Genomic DNA, 23,344 nt, shown 5'->3' on the forward strand with positions numbered 1-23,344 from the left:
GCTGGGTGTCTGAAATACCTCCTGGTTGGAGCACCAATGGAAAACCGCCAGCGAAAACACAGTCAGCATCTGTATACGTCTGAAGAAGTTGGTACTCCACGTCCTCTCCATCACACTCCACCTGTAATTTCAGATAATACAGTGTACACTGCGGCAAACAGTCTTCCTCAACATACTCGACGTACTCATATTCCCCACGCCAAAGTCCATCTGCACACGGTTTTCTCCGCTCACCAGGGAGTACTGCTTTCGCTGCCTCCTGCTCATGTTAGCGATGTTCGGCATAAGGGCACTCAGATTATCGACTTGAGACAGCAGCGGAGTCCATTGATTGTTTTGCACTTGCAACTAACACTGGCAACTTGATACTGGCATTGTCCTGGATAATATGTGCAGCGATGTGCACTCTGGCCTAATCTTGGCCGACTCACCTCCCAAGTCAGTGTCCATGCCAATCGCTTGGCAGGTTATCATCAGAGTAGAACACCTCATCACTGCAGATCGTGGGACTGCCTGCATCAATTATTTTACGCTCGATAAAAGTGTCGCCCTCAAATGACTCGTCGCTGTGGCCATCATCGTCTTACTTCTGTTTCTGACGCAAATCACAAAATATTTCATCCTGCGCATGGAGCGCAAGGATGCCGTCTTCTTCCGATCTGGAGTACATTACGCTCTTCCTTTGATAACTCAGCGCAACATGAAATACAAACTCAAACAAATAAACGTACTTGCAACAAAGAAACACATCCAGAACAGTCCAATCGCCCGAGGAGAACAAGAACAGCAACTCGTGTCGCACTCCAATTCGTATTTTTTTGCCGCGGAATTCAAATCACGATTTTCCCGACTGTTTCCAAAAAAAAGCTGTGGTCATGTTTTAGTGCGCTCTGGCTCATATCTCTCCTACTCTCACTGCCTCTCTCACTATTCTCTGTTGTTCATATTATTAATATTATTATTGCAAATAACGCTGAGTAATTACACAATGTGCAAAAACCAGCATTTGCCAAATGGAAGGAAGATTGAGGAACGAGCGGGAATGAGGGGCTTATACGCACCCAACTGCTGAATAGACGAAACAGAAAATATCGAAACAGTCCTAAAAATACAAGAACGGTCAACAATTTACTTCAACAAATAAAACTCGAACAACTGCTGAGTACTGTACTAGAATAATACTGATACAGTCATGACATTGTCCAGCAGATACAGCCATGACATTGTACAGCAAACTGTTGTGCATAGGTGTGTGTGTGAATGTACGTTTGTACATATGTGTTTGTACATATGTGTTTGTACATATGTGTTTGTACATATGTGTTTGTGTATATGTGTTTGTGCATATGTGTTTGTGCATATGTGTATGTGCATGTCCCTCGATAAATTGCTCCGTCTTTCTCCAATCTCTTCATCTCTTCTCTCTGCATTTTAGTTTCTCTCTTCCTCCCTGTCTCTCTAGCATCTCTTCCTCCCTGTTTCTCTAGCATATTTTCCTCCCTGTCTCTCTAGCATCCCTTCCTCCCTGTCTCTCTAGCATCTCTTCCTCCCTGTCTCTCTAGCATCTCTTCCTCCCTGTCTCTCTAGCATCTCTTCCTCCCTGTCTCTCTAGCATCTCTTCCTCCCTGTCTCTCTAGCATCTCTTCGCCTCTGTCTCCCTCTCTGTTTCATTCTCCCTCTCTTCCCCACACTTTGTGTGTACAGTGGAGATTGGTTATAACGACCTTGGATATAACGACAAATCGAGTTTAGCGACACAATTCTGTTGCCCAAGTCCTTTAGCAAGTCTTTCTGTACATTATAGATCGGGTATCACGACCTCGAAAATAACGACAGAGCGGATTTACTGATACTTTTCGGTGCCCGAAGATCTGAAAATACGTCAAATATAACGACTTTCCTCTTGTATCAGACGGAATGGCATGCATGGGTCATGTCTGTGTAAGATGCCCGGACCTCCGGGTCACTCCGCGTGTGCTGGTCACTGCTCATAATCGTCGTAGCCGCAGTGCAGCGGTGTAGTTGCTATGGATGACTTTTGGTTTGGACTATGCATGCAAGACACATGTACATACACAAAACACATCTGATATCCATTATGCATCATATTATGCACATGCATTTCTGCTATACATTTCTGTCATTTTGATATACATATTGCTGCTTATTGCATACTAAATGTGAAGATCGGGTTTAGTGACAGATCGAATATAGCGATATTTTGTCTTTTCCCGAAGGAGTATCATTATATCGAATCTCCACTGTATGTCTATTTCTCCTTTTTTCTTTCTCCATCTGTGTGTCTGTCCGTCCGTGTGTCCATCCGTCCGTCTGTCCGTCCGTCCGTCCGTCCGTCCGTCCGTCCGTCTGCTTGCCTATCTGTCTCTCTGTCTGTCAGTCTGTCAGTCTGCGGTCTGTCGGTCTTTCTGTCTATCTGTCTGCCTGCCTGCCTGCCTGCCTGCCTGCCTGCCTGTTTGTCTGTCTGTCCGTTCGTCCCTCTGCCGGCCTGTATATCTGCCTATTTCCATCTGTGTGTGTTTGTGTGTGTTTGTGTGTGTTTGTGTGTGTGTGGGTGTGTGTTTGTGTGTGTGTGTGTGTGTGTGTGTGTGTGTGGGTGTGTTTGTGTGTGTGTGTGTGTTTGTGTGTGTGTGTGTGTGTGTATGTGTATGTGTATGTGTATGTGTATGCGTATGCGTATGCGTATGCGTATGCGTATGCGTATGCGTATGCGTATGCGTATGTGGCTCATTCACTCTTACTTACTCTCAGCTGACAGTTCACTTGGAAAGTCAGTGTCCAGAATACATAGTCACTTGTCAGTATGGTGATCAAGGCTGCCAAGTCAAGGTGAGATGGCTTAACTGATGTACGGGTCAGTTCAGGCAATACACATGAAGATGTGCATTGTACATTAGAGCTGCTAATCCACAGCTATGTTTGAATAGGCGGGTCTAGAATAAGCACCCTTTAGATCGCTGTTATTTCAGACAAATGGTCTGGAAGAGGTACCCGTCAGACCACTGTCATTTCAGATACACACTGTACATGGTCTGCAAGAGGTACCCAAAAGACCACTGTCATTTCAGATACACACTGTACATGGTCTGCAAGAGGTACCCAAAAGATCACTGTCATTTCAGATACACACTGTACATGGTCTGCAAGAGGTACCCAAAAGACCACTGTCATTTCAGATACACACTGTACATGGTCTGGAAGAGGTACCCAGAAGACCACTCACTGCTGCATCGGACACGTGATCTGAAACAGGTACCATTTAGATCACTGTTGTGTCATACACATTGTCTGACATTGGTTACCGTTGCATCCTGTTGCTTTAGACGCATTGTCTGACATTGGTTACCGTTGCATCCTGTTGCTTTAGACGCATTGTCTGGCAGAGGCACCCATTAGACCACTGTTGCTTCAACCGATACCAGCTCTGACATTGACTGGCTTGAATAGTGGTCTACTTCTATCTTGTATGCCTTAGCAGCAAGGTTGCCTAACATGTCATCATGACATTCGCTTGATTGACTGTACCAAAAACGGTGCCGGATTTTCCGGAGTAAAAGCCGGAGTAAAAGCCCCACCCCCCCCATATTTTGCCACGAAATACGGACATTTACCCTAATTTTATCACCGTCAATTCAATCATCGGAGTATATGAAGGCAGCACCCCCTTTTTTCGGGAAACTTTGAGTGTTCAAAGTGCGGCTTATACTCCAAAACATACGGTAACATCCTGGTACTACCACTGCTCTCAGTGTCTACAACAGTAGATAAAGAACATGCTTGGCTAGCTGTCAATGTCAGCAGCCGCCTTACGGTCAAGACTACCAGTGCAAAACGCCTTATCGGACGTCCCAGTCCTCCCCCCCCCCCCCCCCACCCCTGCGCATATTTGCTACGTGTAAAGTCATATTCATCTAGAGAGTATTGTGCTCATCATGGGATCAGCAGGCTCTATCACAAACCATGTTCCGTTGACGGATGGGGGAGAGGGGGGGGGGGGGGGGATAGCTTTGGTTTGAATAGGCACACAAATATCCATGGGTGATGTCATCTGTACTTGCACGTCAAAGCACTGCGTATTGCAGGTGCGGAGTTTGGAAAAAAATATTTCTGAGATGTCTGAGTTGTATCCAGAATGGTTAGGTAGGGAGTATTGAAAAGTGCCAAGTTGTATTTCGAATGCTCCACATTCGAAATCAATAAGAGACACCAGATGACCCGTAAGTTCAGGGTTAACTAAAGCAGGCATTTCACCCTTGCAAACAACTTGTCAATTTAGGGAGATATGCGTGTTTATCACTTGAACCTATCTTGCATGATGTCATCCTGTTATGTGTTGTGTGTGCTGTGTGGTGTTGTGTGCTGTGTGCTGTGTGCTGAGTGTTGTGTGTATGTTTTGTTTGACCTGTTCTGTGTTGTGTTGTTATGTTGGGTGTTTATTGTGATGATGTTTTGTTGTGTGTGTGTTTGACATGTCCTATGTTGTGTGTGTGTGTGTTTGACATGCCCTGTGTGTTGTGTGTGTGTGTGTGTGTGTGTGTGTGTGTGTGTGTTTGACATGTCCTATGTTGTGTGTGTGTGTGTGTGTTTGACATGCCCTGTGTTGTGTGTGTGTGTGTGTGTGTGTGTGTGTGTGTGTGTGTGTGTGTGTGTGTGTGTGTGTTTGACATGTCCTATGTTGTGTGTGTGTGTGTTTGACATGCCCTGTGTTGTGTGTGTGTGTGTTTGACATGCCCTGTGTTGTGTGTGTGTGTGTGTGTGTGTGTGTGTGTTTGACATGCCCTGTGTTGTGTGTGTGTGTGTGTGTGTGTGTGTGTGTGTGTTTGACATGCCCTGTGTTGTGTGTGTGTGTGTGTGTGTTTGACATGCCCTGTGTTGTGTGTATGGTTGACATGTCCTATGTTGTGTATAGATACCAAGACGTGATATTCCCCAGCATATGCAGACTTGTGTGGCAGAGCACTTGTCATTAGTGCATGCTTCTTTCTTACTGGAGAAACAATATCGCATCAAGCTGGAAGATATCGTCAAGGCTACAAGTGGACAAGTGAGGGCATGTGTGTATGTGTGGGTGTGGGTGTATACGTGTGTGTGTATGTGTGTGTGTGCGTGTATGTGGGTGTGTGCATGTTTGTGTGTGTGTGTGTGTGTGTGTTTGTGTGCGTGTGTATTTGGTGTATTTGTGTGTGCGTGCATGTTTGTGTGTGCGTGTGTGTGTGGAAGTAGCTAGGGGGGGGGGGGGGGAAGGGGGTGTGCCAGATAGTGTTGGGTCTGTTGAGGGGGAGGGTGGGCAGATGTAAGTACAGTCGGACACCTCAACAGATATCTCCCATCTGCCATCAATCCGGGTTTCTACACGAACAGTGTCTTCACCCAAGTACAGGTCCTCCCTCGTTATAACGAGTCCGGTTAGTACATAAACCCCGTTAGTAAATACTTCCTCCGCGTCATCGAAATTGTCGCAGTTTGACTTTTGATATAAAACGGGGTTTTTACTCACCAGCACTCGTACCAGAGGCAAGGAATCGGACATAGGCGATAGTCATCAGTATAGGGTGACGGCAAAGTTCTATTTTCTGTTATTAGAAGCTGAAATTTTTGAACTAGATGCAATTTCTTCGCTGATGTCGCTGCGATGGTAATTTCGACTCGCTGGGATCAGTCAGGCGTTCCAGCCTGCACATTTCTCGTGCTTATGGCCATTCACTCAAAGCCTCATCACTGTTTTACCTTAGCTGGGGTGAGAATAACTCAGTGGAACAAGTGGCAGCGCTTGGAGAAACATTGAGGGGTCAACAAACTAAATGCATGCAACAGCGATAAAATTTGTCGCTCTGGCCGAGACACTCAGTACATGATTGTACATGTACTTGCCAGAGCCGTGTAGACAATACACGTAGTGCTAGTGCTAGTGAGGCACGCGCAGGTGCCGTACCAGTGATGCTGAAAAAGACGGCGCACTGGACGTGATAGTACACTTAAGTGCATGAGCTGTGACCACACAGCGAAAATATATGGGCATGCCACGGCTGAAAAAGTTCATTTCAAGATCGAGGTGATTCCGCCGACGGTAATCAACCGACCTCGCAACGATCGTGTATTCTTACTTCGCCGGTGGTGACGTAGAAATCATCCAGACCTAGCAGACGACAAGCATAGCAGCTCTTATCCTGTGGAGAAAGTCAAAGCGTTTGAGATGAGGCGCGACCAACTTCCAACCTTCCTCGAAATATTTCGGAACGATATTTTTGCGTCCATTGACATCAGCGATGACGAGGCCTTCATCTCTGCGTGAAAACTCCCTGTCCAACTGTCCTGGAACGTTACTCTAGCCTTCAGACTATCATACTGTGTAATAAGTCTTGAATGGTTTAGCTTATGGAGTTGTCAGTAACAAGTGACAAGTCACTAGTCAAACTGCGACAATTTCGATGACGCGGTGGAAGTAGAAATCTGAAATCCCCTGGCAGAATGTGGTCTATACAACTGTTTACAGGTCCGGTTACAACATAATTCGTTAGTACATAAAGTTCGTTATAACGACCCTTTTCGCAGGTCCCTGGAGTGCCAAACCCTCAGTATAAGAATGATGATATCGATCATGCAAGACCAAGACCAAGACACATAGGTTAAAGCAGAAATGCATAACGTATTATATCTATGTATTCCTTGATATCCACAGTTATTGTAAACCTATCTTTCTTCAATCAATCCACATCTGGCTTGCGTCATACTGGCAACTCACACCAATCAAGACAGCCCTCGGCCATTCGCTTGATATCATGGGGAGTGCATCAAACTATGTCCACTGCGAGCAAATACAAATTGCAATTTCAAATCTGGACTTCACGCATTGCTCGCGAATAGCAAGGTCCCTGGTTCGAGTTCCGGTGGTGTGACTGATGATTTTCTTTCATATCTGGCTTGCAAGTGTTGAGTTTCGGAGAGAAAAGAGCAGAACGTGGCATGTGGCCTCTAATTTCCTAAAACTTTGAAATTCTCCGTGAAGTCCAAATTTGAAATTGCTATTCCTAGATATGTACGATCTTTTTCATCCAAGGAAGAGCTATGTTGGAGATTTTCAATTATCTTATAACGAGTTGAAGAATCTACAATTAATGTTGTATCGAGGGTAGCCCAGGTAAATGCGAATCAGTGCCTATTTCACCTTTCAATGCAAGTCCTGTTACAAGATAAGGCTCGTTACAAGATAGTTATTTTGATGGCCCAGAGATTATCTACTAACGTGGGAGGACCTGTACTGAGGTGCAAGGAGTCTGTTTTAAAAGTGTGATCATTTCCAAGTCCCCCAAGGATCAGGGAATTCCAGGGCATCAGTCATTGGGCGGTGTCATTTCCAATAAAGTCAACTTTCCAAGATTTCTTTTCATCACATTCCCGGGGAGACATTCTGCCAGTATCTGGCAGTGAGCATTTACAGGTGTGTGTGTGTGTGTGTGTGTGTGTGTGTGTGTGTATGTGTGTGTGTGTGTGTGTGTATGTGTGTGTGTGTGTGTGTGTGTATCTGGCTAGATTAACTCTTGTGTAATCAATGGTGCTAGTGAAGCTTGTATCAGATCCACTCTGATTTAGCCACCCACACTAGTAGCAAGTACATGTATTACCTTCCCTGGGGGCAGGGGTAACTGCAGTTGGATCCCGGGACGGATACCCTGATGCCGTCAATCCTTATCCTGCACCTTGTCCTCATCCACTTACTGAGGTGTGGTGAGCCCATAAGTGGGATCATTTTCAAATCCACCCAGAGTTTTGGGGATTTCAGGGGTGTAGGCCGTTGGGCGGTTCAATAGCCAATTGAGTCATCTTTCCAAGATTCCTTTTGAGTCCCTCTCCCCTCTCCCGGGGAGACCCATGTGACCAGTTTTGGCAGTGAGCAACAAGTACAAGTGTGTGTGTGTGTGTGTGTGTGTGTGTGTGTGTGTGTGTGTGTGTGTGTGTGTGTGTGTGTGTGTGTGTGTGTGTGTGTGTGTGTGTGTGTGTGTGTGTGTGTGTGTGTGTGTACCGGTTACCCCAGCAAGTGTAGGGTGTGCATAGGTAACTGTCTTGGCCGTCCTATTCCGATGTACTTCGTGTGGTGTAGACCAGGTGTGCATTGGGGGTCGATTCACATGGCTTCGCCAGTTGTGTGGATTAGACAGTTATCTGGCGCTTGTCTTGATCTGTTTCAATCAGAATCAGATCCGCTATTGTTGCTATAAAGAGAAAATCTGTGGGTGCACATCCAGTGCATTTGCAGATTTGTGTGCTTCTCTTGCGACGGGCGTATACATGGTACATGGTGGTACATGGTGTGTGTGTGTATGCACGGACACGCATATGTTGGTGTGTATGTGTGGGTGTATGAATGCATGTTGATGGGTTGGTGTGCGAGCGTGTGCGCATGTGTGTGTGTGTGTGTGTGTAATAATAATAATAATAATAATAATAAAGGTTTGCTCCCCACACCGGAGCTCGCGCTATTCCGCCGACTTTACTTGACACTTGACTGACTCACGACTGCCATCCAGAGCACACGAGAAGTCCATCGAACCTTCGACTCGGCAAACCTGCAAGAAAGCACCACTCCCTGCTCAATACACAGTGTTTCGGGGAATTCACCCCTCATCAGTTGAGCTTGAGTAGGCTGAGGAAGATTGTGCCTGAAGAGCACCACTTATATAGTGCTCTCCAGGCACAAACATCACCAGGGATACAAACTTACAGAGACGCTCCGCTTCCAGCGCGATAAACACCTCGTGAACACCAGATAGCAGCGTGAGTCAGTGTCGCTCCTGGACGGTGAGACAGACGTCGAGGACCCTCGGTCATTCGCAATGCTGTCACCTCCAAACCAACTAGTCGCAAGCCCGCGCTGGGCACAACAGTACGAAGTAGTGGTTGCGACTTCGGCGATGATTTGTAAGAAAGGTTTGCTCCCCACACCGGAGCTCGCGCTATTCCGCCGACTTTACTTGACACTTGACTGACTCACGACTGCCATCCAGAGCACACGAGAAGTCCATCGAACCTTCGACTCGGCAAACCTGCAAGAAAGCACCACTCCCTGCTCAATACACAGTGTTTCGGGGAATTCACCCCTCATCAGTTGAGCTTGAGTAGGCTGAGGAAGATTGTGCCTGAAGAGCACCACTTATATAGTGCTCTCCAGGCACAAACATCACCAGGGATACAAACTTAAAGAGACGCTCCGCTTCCAGCGCGATAAACACCTCGTGAACACCAGATAGCAGCGTGAGTCAGTGTCGCTCCTGGACGGTGAGACAGACGTCGAGGACCCTCGGTCATTCGCAACGCTGTCACCTCCAAACCAACTAGTCGCAAGCCCGCGCTGGGCACAACAGTACGAAGTAGTGGTTGCGACTTCGGCGATGATTTGTAAGAAAGGTTTGAAGGTTCGAAGGTTCGATGGACTTCTCGTGTGCTCTGGATGGCAGTCGTGAGTCAGTCAAGTGTCAAGTAAAGTCGGCGGAATAGCGCGAGCTCCGGTGTGGGGAGCAAACCTTTCTTACAAATCATCGCCGAAGTCGCAACCACTACTTCGTAATAATAATAATAATAATAATAATACCACAGCACGCGTAATAATATAATTATGTGGGTATAATTATACGTTCCGCTTCTGTCCTATCTCCTATGATCAAATTCCATTATCAAGGTAATTATTAACACGGCGCACTGATGACCTGTGACGCCAGATCATGGATTGTCGGCCAGATTTCTCCATGTAGGCTTGTCCAGAGCGATGGCCCTCACATTCCCCAGCTGACTGCTGCGCTTCAAGTCGATGTTCCTCCTCTGTAAGTCGTTTGTGATGCGCGTCGCAATGGATGTCCTTGGACGTCCGCGCCCAGCCTTGGCATCTCCCGCAAAATAGCCCGTCAGCGCGATCCATGGCGGCGCATCCCTGTCCATACGGAGAATATGGCCGGTTAGCTGCCATCTTCTCCTGTCCACGATGTCAGATAGTGGTTCCGTGTTGCACCTCTCGTACAGCTCAGTATTTGATATCCTGGCTGGGTAGACTATGCCAATGAGCCGTCGGAGCTGCTTCCGGTGGAAAACGTTAAGCGATTCTGCTTGTGCTGCCGTGAGCCCCCATGCGCCGCAGTTATTCAAAAGAACGGGCAGAACCAGGGCATTATACAGGCGGATGCGCCTCTGCTCACTGACCTTCCCACGCCTCAGCCAGAGGCTATACATCCTGCCGTATGCACTCGAAGCGAGGTCTTTCCTCCGCTCCAGGTCCTCACTGTCGCCAATGAGGGACCCTAGCTGCCTGCTGGACCGCCAGGAGTCTGAAGTTGATGTCAGATGCAAGAATTCGGTCTTGGTCTGTGTGTGTGTGTTGGTATAATTATGTATGTGTATGTTTGTGTGTCTGTTGTACATGCATGTGTGTGTGTGTGTGTGTGTGTGTGTGTGTGTGTTTTGTTACATGTGTGTGTATTTGTCGGTACATGCACGTGCGCGCATTTGTGTGAACCTGGCATGTCTATTTTTGTTTGTCAGTTGGCAGATGTACGAGAAGAAATGCATCAGATGTCAGAGAAGATGGCAGAGCTCATGCAGACAAAGGATGAGACGAAAACTGAACTAGCAGGATTGGCAAGGTGGGGGAAATGCTGACATTTGTTCATGGGACACTTGTGGATTGAACACTTGAACATTAATGCAGATGACAATTATCAGTACGACACTAATGCATACGACACTAACACATGTTAAAAGACACTTAGGACTCGTATGCGTAGGACATGTGTGCATAGGACACTTGTGCACAGGACACTTGTGCACAGGACCCTTGTGCATAGGACACTTGTGCACAGGATACTTGTGCATAGGACACTATGCACATAGCACACTTGTGCACAGGACACTTGTGCATAGGACACTTGTGCATAGGACACTTGTGCATAAGACATTTGTGCATAGGACACTTGTACACTGGACACTTGTGCATAGGACACTTGTGCACAGGACACTGGTACATAGGACACTTGTACATAGGACACTTGTGCATATGACACTTATGCACAAGACAACGTTACTACCATGGTATATGCACAGTGCACAACATTGGTGTTCTCTAACTGTCCATGTGCAGGGCACAAGGAGGTCATGAAGTACAAATGGCAGACATGAACCTGAGGATAGATATTGTTGATGTGAAAACCACAAATGGTGTTCTGGTAAGGCTGGTTGTTTTGTGGTAACTGTAGCATCAGCAAGGCTTTACATGTTTACATGTTCATCGTAATGTAAGTGTTGTAATGTTCCACTCGGCAGCGGTATACCTCTTTACCCGTCACAAGAGCTCATAGAAACAGACAGCAGCAATAACTACTGATTGCATACTCGGTCAAACGATCAGTAGTGACCCCCTACTCCCCCCCCCCCCCCCACACACACACACACACCACCACCCACCACGACCAATAATAGAACAGCACCCAGCACCCGCCCCCCGCCCTTGTTTGGTCTCGGTCACAGAGAATACCCATGTCCGTTCCAGTAATGAGTCACACTCGATTACAATAGGCACCCTTCCCCACCCCTCTCGTTCACTCCCACCCTCGAACCCTCCCTCATCGCACCCTCGCAGACTCCCACCCTCCCACCCTCCTCCCACCCTCCTCCTCCTCCTCCTCCTCCTCCAGTCTCTGTCTGTCCGTTTCTCTGTCTGTCTCACAGACTGTCTTACAGTCCGTCCGTCCGTCATTCAGTCAGTCTGTCTGTCATCCTGCCTACCAGCCTCACCCCTTGTCTGTCTGTAGGTCTGCCTGTGTACCAGGTTGATTGTCCAACATACCTGTCTACCCATTCATTCCTCTCCCGGCCTTCATGCGAATCTCGGTTTCCATTTTAAACATCTCAGATTTGGAAGATTGGTGACATATCTCGACGTCGTCGTGAAGCAATCAGTGGCAAGACACCCAGTCTATACAGTGCACCATTCTACACATCTCCATGTGGATACAAGATGTGTGCCAGGTATGTTGTGGGTGAACATATGAACACGAAGATTTACAAAGATTACACAGCAATGAAGCAAAACAAATCTCTTTTCGGCCTTTCCGCTGTTACTCGGAGTTTCGTGTGAAAGCACTCATCAGACAGCATATGACCAAGACTAACAATCACTAGAATATATACGGAGGGTCTTGAGAAAAGAGGGCAGAGGTGATGGAGGTACAACATTTCGATAGTGCGAGGAAAGGAGCAGACAAAAATCAGCGTGATTATAAGAGGAAAAAGAAAGCAAAGATTTAGATAGAGCTCCAGTCAACCTGGTTGTATGCGTTTGAATCCCACGACAAGCACAATTGTGACTTCCATTCCCACAGTCCATTCAGACTATCGACGCTCGAGTCAGACTCTCACCACACTGCAACACTCGAGTCAGACTCTCACCACACTGCAACACTCGAGTTAAATTTTTACGACAGCCTGGTGGTAACTGATGCAAGTTAAGTGTTTCCTGAAATACATTACGTATAACAAAAGCAATGATACAGAGACTCGGCCACAATGATTTACTCCACCTAACGAATCCTTCGCCTGACAAATACTCTGCCTAACAAATACTCCACCTAACAAATACAAGGACCTGGGAACTGTGATTACCGTCATTCTGAAAACTGCTAGTTTCCCAACCACATCACAATCCTCTCACAGTCACAGAGACGCAGCAACTGCACGCTGACTTCTTTTATCACACTTACCCTCTCAGCCATCCTGGTACAATCAGCCATCCTGGTACAATCAGGTATGCTGGTAGCCTGGCACAAGCGAAGCCGGTTGAAAAGTGAAGCTGCTTGAAGCTGCTTGAAGCTGCTTGAAGCTGCTTGAAGCTGCTTGAAGCTGGTCGTGCTCCTCAACACAACTATATAGCCGGTTGTAACGTGGACATGCAAACTTCACTCTGTGAGTTGACTCAGACACAGGGGACAGTGGTCAGGACACAGAAGAGCACTGTTACTTTTGTAGCAGAATCACAGTGGTCTGTGTTGTGTGTTCAGCATGCTGTCAAGTGTGTGTATTCTCTAACCCAGGCTTCTGTCAAGTACATGTGTGTATTCTCTAACCCAGGCATGCTGTCAAGTACATGTATGTGTTCTGTACTAAGGCATGCTGTCAAGTACCGTACTCGATCGATTAGAAGATTGTCACTCATTTCCGCTGCTGTACATTTCAGCGCCCTCATGCCAGCGCCACCTTTACCTGTCGAATCCCACCTCAGCGCAATCTCACCTCAGCGCAACCATTAAAAGCGCGATACCTACTACAGCACATCTGATTCAGATTCAGATTCAGATTCGGCTCACTTCAAATGCACCCTTGTTTCTACACCGTTTAACCTTCGTAGCCAGTCAAAAGTGTACAGTCCATGGATGGGGTCATCGCATTCTGGACGAAGAGAGGAGGCCAAGTAGTGAATTGTAATGGCTATCAGTACCGAGTGGATAAACAGAAAGCCCACAATGAGATATCATGGCGATTTATTGTTGCTGGGTGTCATGGTCGGTTGATAATATCGGCTCAATGAAGGCGACGGTACGCCAAGGGAATTCCTTTCTGGTGTTGGACATAATTTAATGCATTGAAATGTGAAAATCTGTATTAACTTTGAATTGCGTCGAAATGAGTTTCGTTACTTTGTGTGCTGTACATAGGGATTATGCTAAAATGAGCCTGGGCTCAAATGAGATTGTTCCATGTGAGTGTGGTGGAGGTTGGGGTTCGAGATCGTGAGCGCGTTGGAATGAGCCACGTGGTTAAGGGTTTCGCTGAAGTGGGGGCATACCGATTAGAACCCTCTCCTGAATAGTAGGGGTGAAACGAATGCGAATATTGACTATCCGAATATTTGTTCGTTTACGACTGCAAAGCTTTATACAGTGGTCCCTCTATAATCCGGCACCATTTGTGCCACGAAAATCTGCTGGATTAGGGAGGGTGCTGGATTAACAAATCTGATTTACTGCTGCAATGTGCATGAAGAGGACATTTTGGCTACTGAAAATTGTGCTGGTTTATCGAGGGTGCTGGATTATAAAGTGCCGGATTAGAGAGGGACGACTGTACAATGATAATTATGATGAAGAAAGGAAAAAGGACAAAATATTACGAGTTATGACAAACTGTCCACCAACGTATCCAGATCTTATACATATTATTACAGTCAGCGAGTGCGACAAAATGGCATAAAACTGACAAAGAGTAATGAGACATTCGGCGACCTGACACCTAACTCGTAATATTCAGCCCTTTTCCTTTCTTCATCATAACTATACTGGCTCACCATCCGAGTTCAACAATGATAATTATGTTAATAATTGATAACATGTGGCGGGTTTTCTGCGAGATTCGACCTTCCCTGAAGATTATCCATTTTTCAGAAATTCTCATTTTTGCCGGGTTGTCAGACGATGATCAAATAAGCGATCACTCCAGCATTGACCCGCTGCCACAGAGCGATGATGAGGAGAATCTCGATGACACTGAATCGGTGACAGAGACGCCAGAAGATGTAGCAGAGCGCCGTATGAAAGTATTCGTATTCATTCGTTGTAACGAATATTCGTTCGGTGGAGCTTATCGAACGAACATTCGAATTTTCACTCCTATAGAATAGTGCCCCAGCCTCTGAGTGCCCATGAAAAAATAATTCCCTCTCTTGAATAGTGCCCCCCCCCCCCTCGGGCTTGTAACCAAGCACATGTGCACGTTTGGTGTTGTTTCGCTAATACTGTAATAGTCTTGTCCAGGCCATGGAACTGGTGGTTTGAGGATCAAAATTTCAGTTCTTGTTGCAGTTTCAGCTAAGTCATGATAATAATACCACAGCCCACGTACAAAGGCCAAAGAACAATGTATGAGAATACACTGAAATTAAGCCAAGTCCGCTTCTGTCTCCAGTCAACAAAAACTCATCCAAAAACAATGTCTGATCTCCATTTCGACTTGTCTGCAGCAAATGCTCATGCTCTTTCTAGGTCGCCGGCATTCTTCAAAGGGATGTCGTGCCCTGCCAGGTCCTTCATGATGGTGGCAGGGAGAGTAGCTGCGGGATGGCCCCTTCGTCCACGTGACCCCGCTTGAGTCATGATAGTATGCATGAAACTTTAGGCCGATTTTTCTTTGTTTTTATGCTGGATGACGCAAATGAAACCAGCATTGAAAAATAGTGCCCTATCTTGAATACTGCCCCATATGTGATGGACATTGAAAAAATGGTGCCCCAGGGGCAATAATCGCACGAGTACGGTATGTGCTCTGTACCAAGGAATACTGTAAGGCGTACATGTTGTTATGTCCTGTGTTTCAGCATGCTGTAAAGTGTGTGTTCTGTGTTTCAGCATGCTGTAAAGTGTGTGTTCTGTGTTTCAGCATGCTGTAAAGTGTGTGTTCTGTGTTTCAGCATGCTGTAAAGTGTGTGTTCTGTGTTTCAGCATGCTGTAAAGTGTGTGTTCTGTGTTTCAGCATGCTGTAAAGTGTGTGTTCTGTGTTTCAGCATGCTGTAAAGTGTGTGTTCTGTGTTTCAGCATGCTGTAACGTGTGTGTCCTGTGTTTCAGCATGCTGTAAAGTGTGTGTTCTGTGTTTCAGCATGCTGTAAAGTGTGTGTTCTGTGTTTCAGCATGCTGTAAAGTGTGTGTTCTGTGTTTCAGCATGCTGTAAAGTGTGTGTCCTGTGTTTCAGCATGCTGTAAAGTGTGTGTTCTGTGTTTCAGCATGCTGTAAAGTGTGTGTTCTGTATGTCAGCATGCTGTAAAGTGTGTGTTCTGTGTTTCAGCATGCTGTAAAGTGTGTGTTCTGTGTTTCAGCATGCTGTAAAGTGTGTGTTCTGTATGTCAGCATGCTGTAAAGTGTGTGTTCTGTGTTTCAGCATGCTGTAAAGTGTGTGTTCTGTGTTTCAGCATGCTGTAAAGTGTGTGTTCTGTAATCCGGGCTGCTGTGAAGCGTGTGTTCTGTAATCCGGGCCGCTGTCTGCTGTCAACTATGCGCTGTGCATTGCTCACCTACACAGGGTGTATCTCAATGGAGATGGAATGGGCAAGAATTCCCATCTCAGCGTCTTCTTCGTTCTAATGAGAGGTGAGTTCACCGGCACTGCCCATGACATCATTGGCACTGCTCATGAAGTCACTGGCACTGCCCATGACATCATTGATACTGCTCATGACGTCACTGGCACTGCCCATGAGTCATGACATCACTGACACTGCCCATGACATCACTGGCACAGCCCATGACATCACTGGCATTACCCATGACATCATCAACACTACCCATGATATCACTGACACTGCCCATGAAGTTATCTGCATTACCCACACTGACACCACCTACGACATCACTCACACTGTGCTTGACACCACTGACACTGCCCATAACGTCACTGACACTGCCCATAACGTCACTGACACAACCCATGACATCATCAACACTGCCTATGACATCACTGACATTACCCATGACGTTATTGTTATCATTGCTAGCTTTCTCCAGGATATGAGAATTTCAGTGTTTGCTCCAGAGCTGGGTCAGCCGGTTCACCGACCCGGTTGAGAGGGGGGGGGGGGGGAGGGTAGTTGGATCCGTTTGGAAAAAGAACACCGGGTCACTTGTGAACCGGTTGAGAATATTATACTAAATATACATCAGGGAGTCGTAACATATTCACGGATCCCTTATGTACATTTAGTAGCTGCACTTGAATGTACCCGGCTCTGACGCGGTCGGAAGAGTTGTCCCTGGTACACGTGTACCCCGTTGCTTTGAAATCCCTTGTGCAGACACTGGAGATGATAGCAAGAGTACATGAAAACCAGAGTGTGCAGCTCGGATGGGTGGCTGTCACGGCGAAATTCCGTGATTACATCATTTTAGTGATGTAGTGCGTACAAGCAGGATTCAAGCAGGTCTCTTTCTGCACAACTGCAGCTCAGTTGTACGCACTACGCCATTTCCCGCCTCAGATCTGGCCATCATCTGGGCCAAATATGATGTAATCACGGAATTTCGCCGTGACAGACACCCATAGCAGAAAAGGCCCCAAGCTGCACACTCTGGTTTTCATGTACTCTTGATGATAGTTACTGTACAGCAAAAAAAGTTTTGGACGGCAATATTTTCGGACAAAGCCGAATTTCGACCTTTCGTACGGATTTCATTTTCGTACAGTGCTGCATGCTAAATGCACGTGTTTGCATGCGGTACGCATGTATAGTGTACATAACTTCACATGAACAAATTTTATTAAGGAACTAATTTTAGTACGAAATCGTACGAAAATATATTCCGTCCGAAAATTTCCTGCTATACAGTAAGCATCAACAGAAAAGTTGGCAAGGGAAATTCGTTCGTATCTTGCCCGAGTTCTTGTCATCAGTGAAGTAAGCAAGAGCCTATTAGTCAGTATGTACAAGTATGTCAGCATGTATGTCAATAAGTCAATAGGTCAATAGGTCAATGTACCTAAGAACTACCCTAGGTGCTGTACCTAAGAGCTACCCTTTGCGTATACTGAAGATGAAGTAGATACGTTTTCTATATTAGATTTTAGTAGGAGAAGGCAGACATAGAGGGATGGATGGTGAGTAGAAGAAGGCAGGCATAGAGGAATGGTGAGTATGAGAAGGCAGACATAGAGGGATGGTGAATATGAGAAGGCAGACATAGAGGAATGGTGAGTAGGAGAAGGCAGGCATAGAGGGATGGTGAGTAGGAGAAGGCAGGCATAGAGGGATGGTGAGTAGGAGAGGGCAGGTATAGAGGGATGGTGAGAAGGAGAAGGTAGGCAAAGAGGAATGGTGAGTACTTCCTCCGTATACAAAAACTTCGTGCCTTTTTTCAACGATGTCTTTGAGCAAGGACCTGCTCAACGAACCGTGCCAAGGGCTGTCATCGACAACCCACATTCATGTCGAGGTAGGTTTGGTTGATCCCGAACAGATTCTCCACGGAAGCCATGCGCGTAAGGACGTTACCGACAGGAACTCACGATTCAATTGAAAAAACTAAGACTTACTTGCTCGAAACTGACACAGTGATGAAGTGGAGCTCGCGCGTGGAACACAGATTCACGTGGCACTTGCTGCCCTGCAGCTGGCCATGCTCGTAGGTCTACTTACGGTGCACGGCCTGCATGCAGCATGCGAACATAAAGCTGTTGCGCTCACACGGCAAGATGAAACGTTTCAGTCGTAGTGCAACCAGCGCAGACTCCGGATCGTAATGTCGACGACCTGGCTTTCTTCGCCTCTCTCTAGTCACACGTCTCCTTTGTCGCGAAGGGGAATCGTAGAGACCTCGAAGCCGTTGTAGAATGCTGGGAGGAGAATCCTGCCGAGAAAATGCGAAGCGTTTGAATGTGTTTGTACAGATCGCTTCACGGCATAATGGAGGTCACGGCAATGCCGCATAATGGAGGTCGCGGGCTTGAACGACTGAATAGTCCACAACGATTCATACGCAGCTCTGGAGATGAAGAGGACATAGCCAGAATGCCGCGTAGGATCATCACTGCCGCTGGAAAGAAGCTGAACGAAATGCGAGCGGAAGCAGCAACTGTTGGTGATGCGCAGTCAGCGTCGTCAAGTGACAATGACACGAGCGACGAAGACTCTAAATAAACCCAATCTTATTCGTCTGAGTTGCTCATTTTTTTGTATATAGCTTGTAAACAGGTTAGACAATGCCACGAGTGTTGTTCCAAGTTAAACGGAACAACTCCAGAGCTGTGTGCAGCCTTCCAAAAAAAGTCACGAAGGTTTGTATACGGAGGAAGTAGGAGAAGGCAGACATAGAGGGATGGTGAGTAGGAGAGGGCAAGCATAGAGGGATGGTGAGTAGGAGAAGGCAGACATAGAGGAATGGTGAGTAGGAGAAGGCAGGCATAGAGGGATGGTGTACGTTCGTGACTAAGAAACCTAGGGTATCAGGTTCAAGTCCTGTTTGGAAGGTTCAAGTCCTGTTTGGATGTGGAAGGATTTTCTCACTGTGCTGAGTGACAACAGCGGCATGGAAAATGGATGCTGCAAATGGGATGGTATTTTTGGTATTCGACTACTTTGGCGGTGGATCTCATCTACTCACCTCCCACCGCTTTCTATTTGCCAATAGAAAATTAGTGGCAGTATTGTCTCAGAAGGGTGATGCAGGGTCAATTGGTGTTCTCTCGATATTCCAACAGGTGAATATGACGCTCTGTTGCCCTGGCCGTTTCAACTTCGCGTTACCATGATGCTGATAGACCAGAGTGATAGCGTTGTCAAGCGTAACATCACCGAGGTCTTTAAGCCTGACGGACGATCGGCATCGTTCAAACGTCCCATCTCGGATATGAATACAGGTACGTTACACCATCCACATCTTGGCTTAATATCACTGTACTGTACTTTCCGGAGTACAGTACAAGCCACACTGGAGTATAAGCCACACTGGAGTATACTGGACTATAAGCCGCACTGCAGTATACGCCGCACTGCAGTATAAGCCGCACTGCAGTATAAGCCACACTGCAGTATAAGCCGCACTGCAGTATACGCCGCACTGCAGTATACGCCGCACTGCAGTATAAGCCGCACTGCAGTATAAGCCGCACTGCAGTATAAGCCGCACTGCAGTATAAGCCGCACTGCAGTATAAGCCGCACTGCAGTATAAGCCGCACTGCAGTATAAGCCGCACTGCAGTATAAGCCGCACTGCAGTATACGCCGCACTGCAGTATACGCCGCACTGCAGTATACGCCGCAGATTGATATTTTGTTGTCACGAAATACATAATATCTACCCAATCAATCACCGTATCGTAGTAAACGTCGCACTACCGACTTTTTTGGGTGAATTATTGGTGGTTAGAGTGCGGTTTCTCGTATTCTCCGGAAAATACAGCAATTCATTTTTCCTGAAGCAGAGATGGCTATCGATTTCGGAAAGCTGTATGGATATCATACTTCATTATACAAGAACCATCATGACTTATCTCTAATCTCCCCAACTCTGCCTGGATTTCAAATAGTCAGACATTCCAATCCACGCGGACGTCCACCAACCAGATGGACCAACGTTATAAAACAAGATCTGAAGAATACCAACATCACTGCTCCTGAAGCCATTGCCTTGGCCTTTAAACAGATATGAATAGACAGTTTTCCCCTACAGGTGCATGGTGCTCAATTCTAAGTAGTACGCGAGCTGCTATTAGTATCATTATCATTCAAACCTTCAAACACTCTCAGGTTGCCTGACATGGCTTGGTGGCTAATACAAGAAAAGGATGAAGTGATTGAGTTGAACTTGGCCAAACCACACTATACAATCCAGGGTACTGAGTAGCTTCACACAATGGTCTGTTCTGGTCGATCCACGAGCCCGCATCTCATTTTGACACGCTCACATTCCTCTCATTGTGTGAATGCAGGCAGTGGATGTCCGATGTTCGCCCCGGTCTCCATTCTGGAATCGCCGACATACGTCAAGGGCAACACACTCTTCATCAAGGTATCTGTGGACCGAACAATGGCGCAGTTCAGCCCGCCCGATTCCGAGCGGGCATGATATGCAACCACACAATGGGCAAATGTACATACGGTAAACGACATAGCAATTTCAACTGCATCACATCTCTGGCAATCAAGAATTGCCATTCGCCACAGCATTCTTCGCAGCGTAACTTGGCACACAGCACCCTCGACAGCATTCCACACATCATATTAGGCTAGCATTCCACACCAAAGTCATGAGAACAGACTAAATAAAAAAGGAGGAAAGCAAAAAATATATAAAACAAGAAAAGCAAGAAAAAAAGCCAGAATTCTTGTCAACAAAGAACGTACCTTTTCGATGCATCCGGAATCATTCCAGCTACCCATCCCATGAAACTGCATGCAAAGCAATTGGTTAGTGGCCTTCTCAAAACAATATCGTTTTTGACTTGAAATTCGTGTTTAGCTTGTCGTAGAAAACCCCTCTCCCCCTCGCCCCCCCCCCCACCCTCCCTCCTCCCTTCCCCCTTCCTCACCCCTGCATCAACATCTGCATACATATTTCTATGATCGCTAATGCTGTGTGCATTAGAGTGGGATACATCCTTGAAATCTAGACATTCATTTCTCAACATGCAACTCTGCATTATCCTGTTAAATTCCCCTCTCCAAATTTGCCCATGGCTTGGGGATGTGGTAGCACCGCTGGTATTCACACCACCACACGCAGGCCTAGAGCATTGCGCTCTCTGCCGCACCAGCGTGCTGAAATTGTTATGGCCGTATTGCCCATACACCGCTCATTGCTCGCTCCCTCCAACCTACCTTTTTTGAGGAGTTTTGTTATCAGTTTGTTCTCTAACAAAACCACTCCATATCACCATGGTAATATCCATGACGACGGTCATCCTGATTTTCTAGACCAGCTTGGCTACATCTTCAGTTGAAGGCATTATCGGCATTGCCGAAGACCACAATACAAGCTGCTCAGAGGTAGATAACTACATCGGTATCAGCTTGGCAACAGCCAGCAACAAAGCCACAGCAGCGAAAACCTAACCGAACCGATACGAGCCGATTTCGCTTCAGCTTTCAGTCAGCCGGATGCTGTCAGCTTTGCCGGTGAAAGCTCAGTGTGTTGCACATGATGATGTGCTGTCAACAGCATCAATGCACGCACGCTGCTTGTGGAGTCCAGTCACGTGATTGTCATCATCATTCACGTGACCGTCAGTCACCTGATCATGTTCAATCACGTGATCACCATCAGTCACGTGACCATCATCAGTCATTGATCCGACCATCATCACTCACATGACCATCATCAGTCACGTGATCACCATTAGTCACTTTGACCATCATCATTCACGTGATTGCCATCAGTCACGTGATCACCATCAGTCACTTTGACCATCGTTAGTCACGTGATCACAATCAGTCACTTTGACCATCGTTAGTCACGTGATTGCCATCAGTCACATGATCATCTCCAACCACGTGATTACCATCAGTCATGTGATCATCATGACCATCATCTATCACGTTCACATCATCAGTCATGTGACCGCCTTCTTACATAGAACTTACAGATGGCATGCGAATGCCCTACTATCTTCTTTTGTTTCTTTTGTTTTACTCTGCATTTGGTTTTGGCTCAAGTCCAGTTTTGTGTAAACGTAGGTTTGTTTTAGGTGATTTTCACCTCCATTCCCATTCCAATATCATGTTATCTCAGACACATTCCTCTTTGTGGAACAAAGCAAGCTGCCAGCCCCTCTTCTTCTCCCCTCCTTCTCTCCCTCCCTCCCTCCCTCTCCCCCCCCCCTCCCCCCCCCCCACACCTAAGGCCCACTCCCCCCCCCTCCCTGATCACATGCACAGAAGGATCGAGGAGCAATCCTGTAATGCAGATGGTATAACCGTTCTTTCAGCCCAGAACCAATCACCATTCCCAGAAAACAAGGCAACACGGATAATCTCTCTCCATCCAGCGGTAGAGCAACCACAAATTATCATTTCTGCCAGGTGCCACTCTCTCTCTCTCCCTCTCTCTCTGTCTCTCTCTCTGTCTCTCTCTGTCTCTCTCTCTCTCTCTCTCTCTCTCTCTCTCTCTCTCTCTCTCTCTCTCTCTCTCTCTCTCTCTCTCTGTGTGTGTGTCTCTCTCTCTCTCTCTGTGTCTCTCTCTCTCCCTCTCTCTCTCTCTCTCTCTCTCTCTCTCTCTCTCTCTCTCTCTCTCTCTCTCTCTCTCTCTCTCTCTCTCTCTCTCTCTCTCTCTATCTCTCTCTCTCTCTCTCTCTCTCTCTCTCTCTCTCTCTCTCTCTCTCTATCTCTCTCTCTCTCTATCTCTATCTCTCTCTCTCTCTCTCTCTCTCTCTCTCTCTCTCTCTCTCTCTCTCTCTCTCTCTCTCTCTCTCTCTCTCTCTGTGTGTGTGTGTGTCTCTCTCTCTCTCTCTCTCTCTCTCTCTCTCTCTCTCTCTCTCTCTCTCTCTTTCTCTCTCTCTATCTATCTCTATCTCTCTCTCTCTCTCTCTCTCTCTCTCTCTCTCACGGCTGCGCGGCCGGAGCACTGGGGCCGCTTGACCTCCGACTAGATTTCCATATCCACTACAGTACAGTCATATCCACTACAGTACAGTCATGTGCACTACAGTACAGTCATGTACACGACAGTACAGTCGTGTACACTACATAATAGGGAGGTTTAGTTCCCACGTAACGGAAACGCGTACGTGGGTGATCCACGTAAAGTGGATGAAGGGCACCCACGTTGCAATGTTGTGTTTAGTCACACGGAACAAACAAAAGCATGAAGCGAAAG

The 23,344-nt window shown here is 46.8% G+C and overlaps 1 protein-coding gene across 3 annotated transcripts in view; it reads left to right on the forward strand.

Moving 5' to 3' along the window:
- Nucleotides 1-23,344, forward strand: part of LOC135811255 (TNF receptor-associated factor 2-like) — a 35,785-nt gene that overhangs the window by 9,727 nt on the left and 2,714 nt on the right. For 2 of the 3 annotated variants that reach the window (XM_065324462.1, XM_065324463.1), the window contains exons 6-13: nt 2,770-2,847; nt 4,928-5,062; nt 10,546-10,646; nt 11,141-11,225; nt 11,912-12,027; nt 16,064-16,131; nt 19,232-19,390; nt 20,463-22,266. In XM_065324462.1, the coding sequence (XP_065180534.1) occupies nt 2,770-2,847; nt 4,928-5,062; nt 10,546-10,646; nt 11,141-11,225; nt 11,912-12,027; nt 16,064-16,131; nt 19,232-19,390; nt 20,463-20,599 (879 nt within the window). In that variant the 3' untranslated portion in view covers nt 20,600-22,266. Of the gene's footprint in view, nt 1-2,769; nt 2,848-4,927; nt 5,063-10,545; nt 10,647-11,140; nt 11,226-11,911; nt 12,028-16,063; nt 16,132-19,231; nt 19,391-20,462; nt 22,267-23,344 lie in introns of those variants that run through there. The other variant, XM_065324464.1, reaches the window with a different exon arrangement.

This window comes from Sycon ciliatum, chromosome 3, assembly GCF_964019385.1.
Source record: "Sycon ciliatum chromosome 3, ocSycCili1.1, whole genome shotgun sequence".
NCBI classification, from domain to species: Eukaryota; Metazoa; Porifera; class Calcarea; order Leucosolenida; family Sycettidae; genus Sycon; species Sycon ciliatum.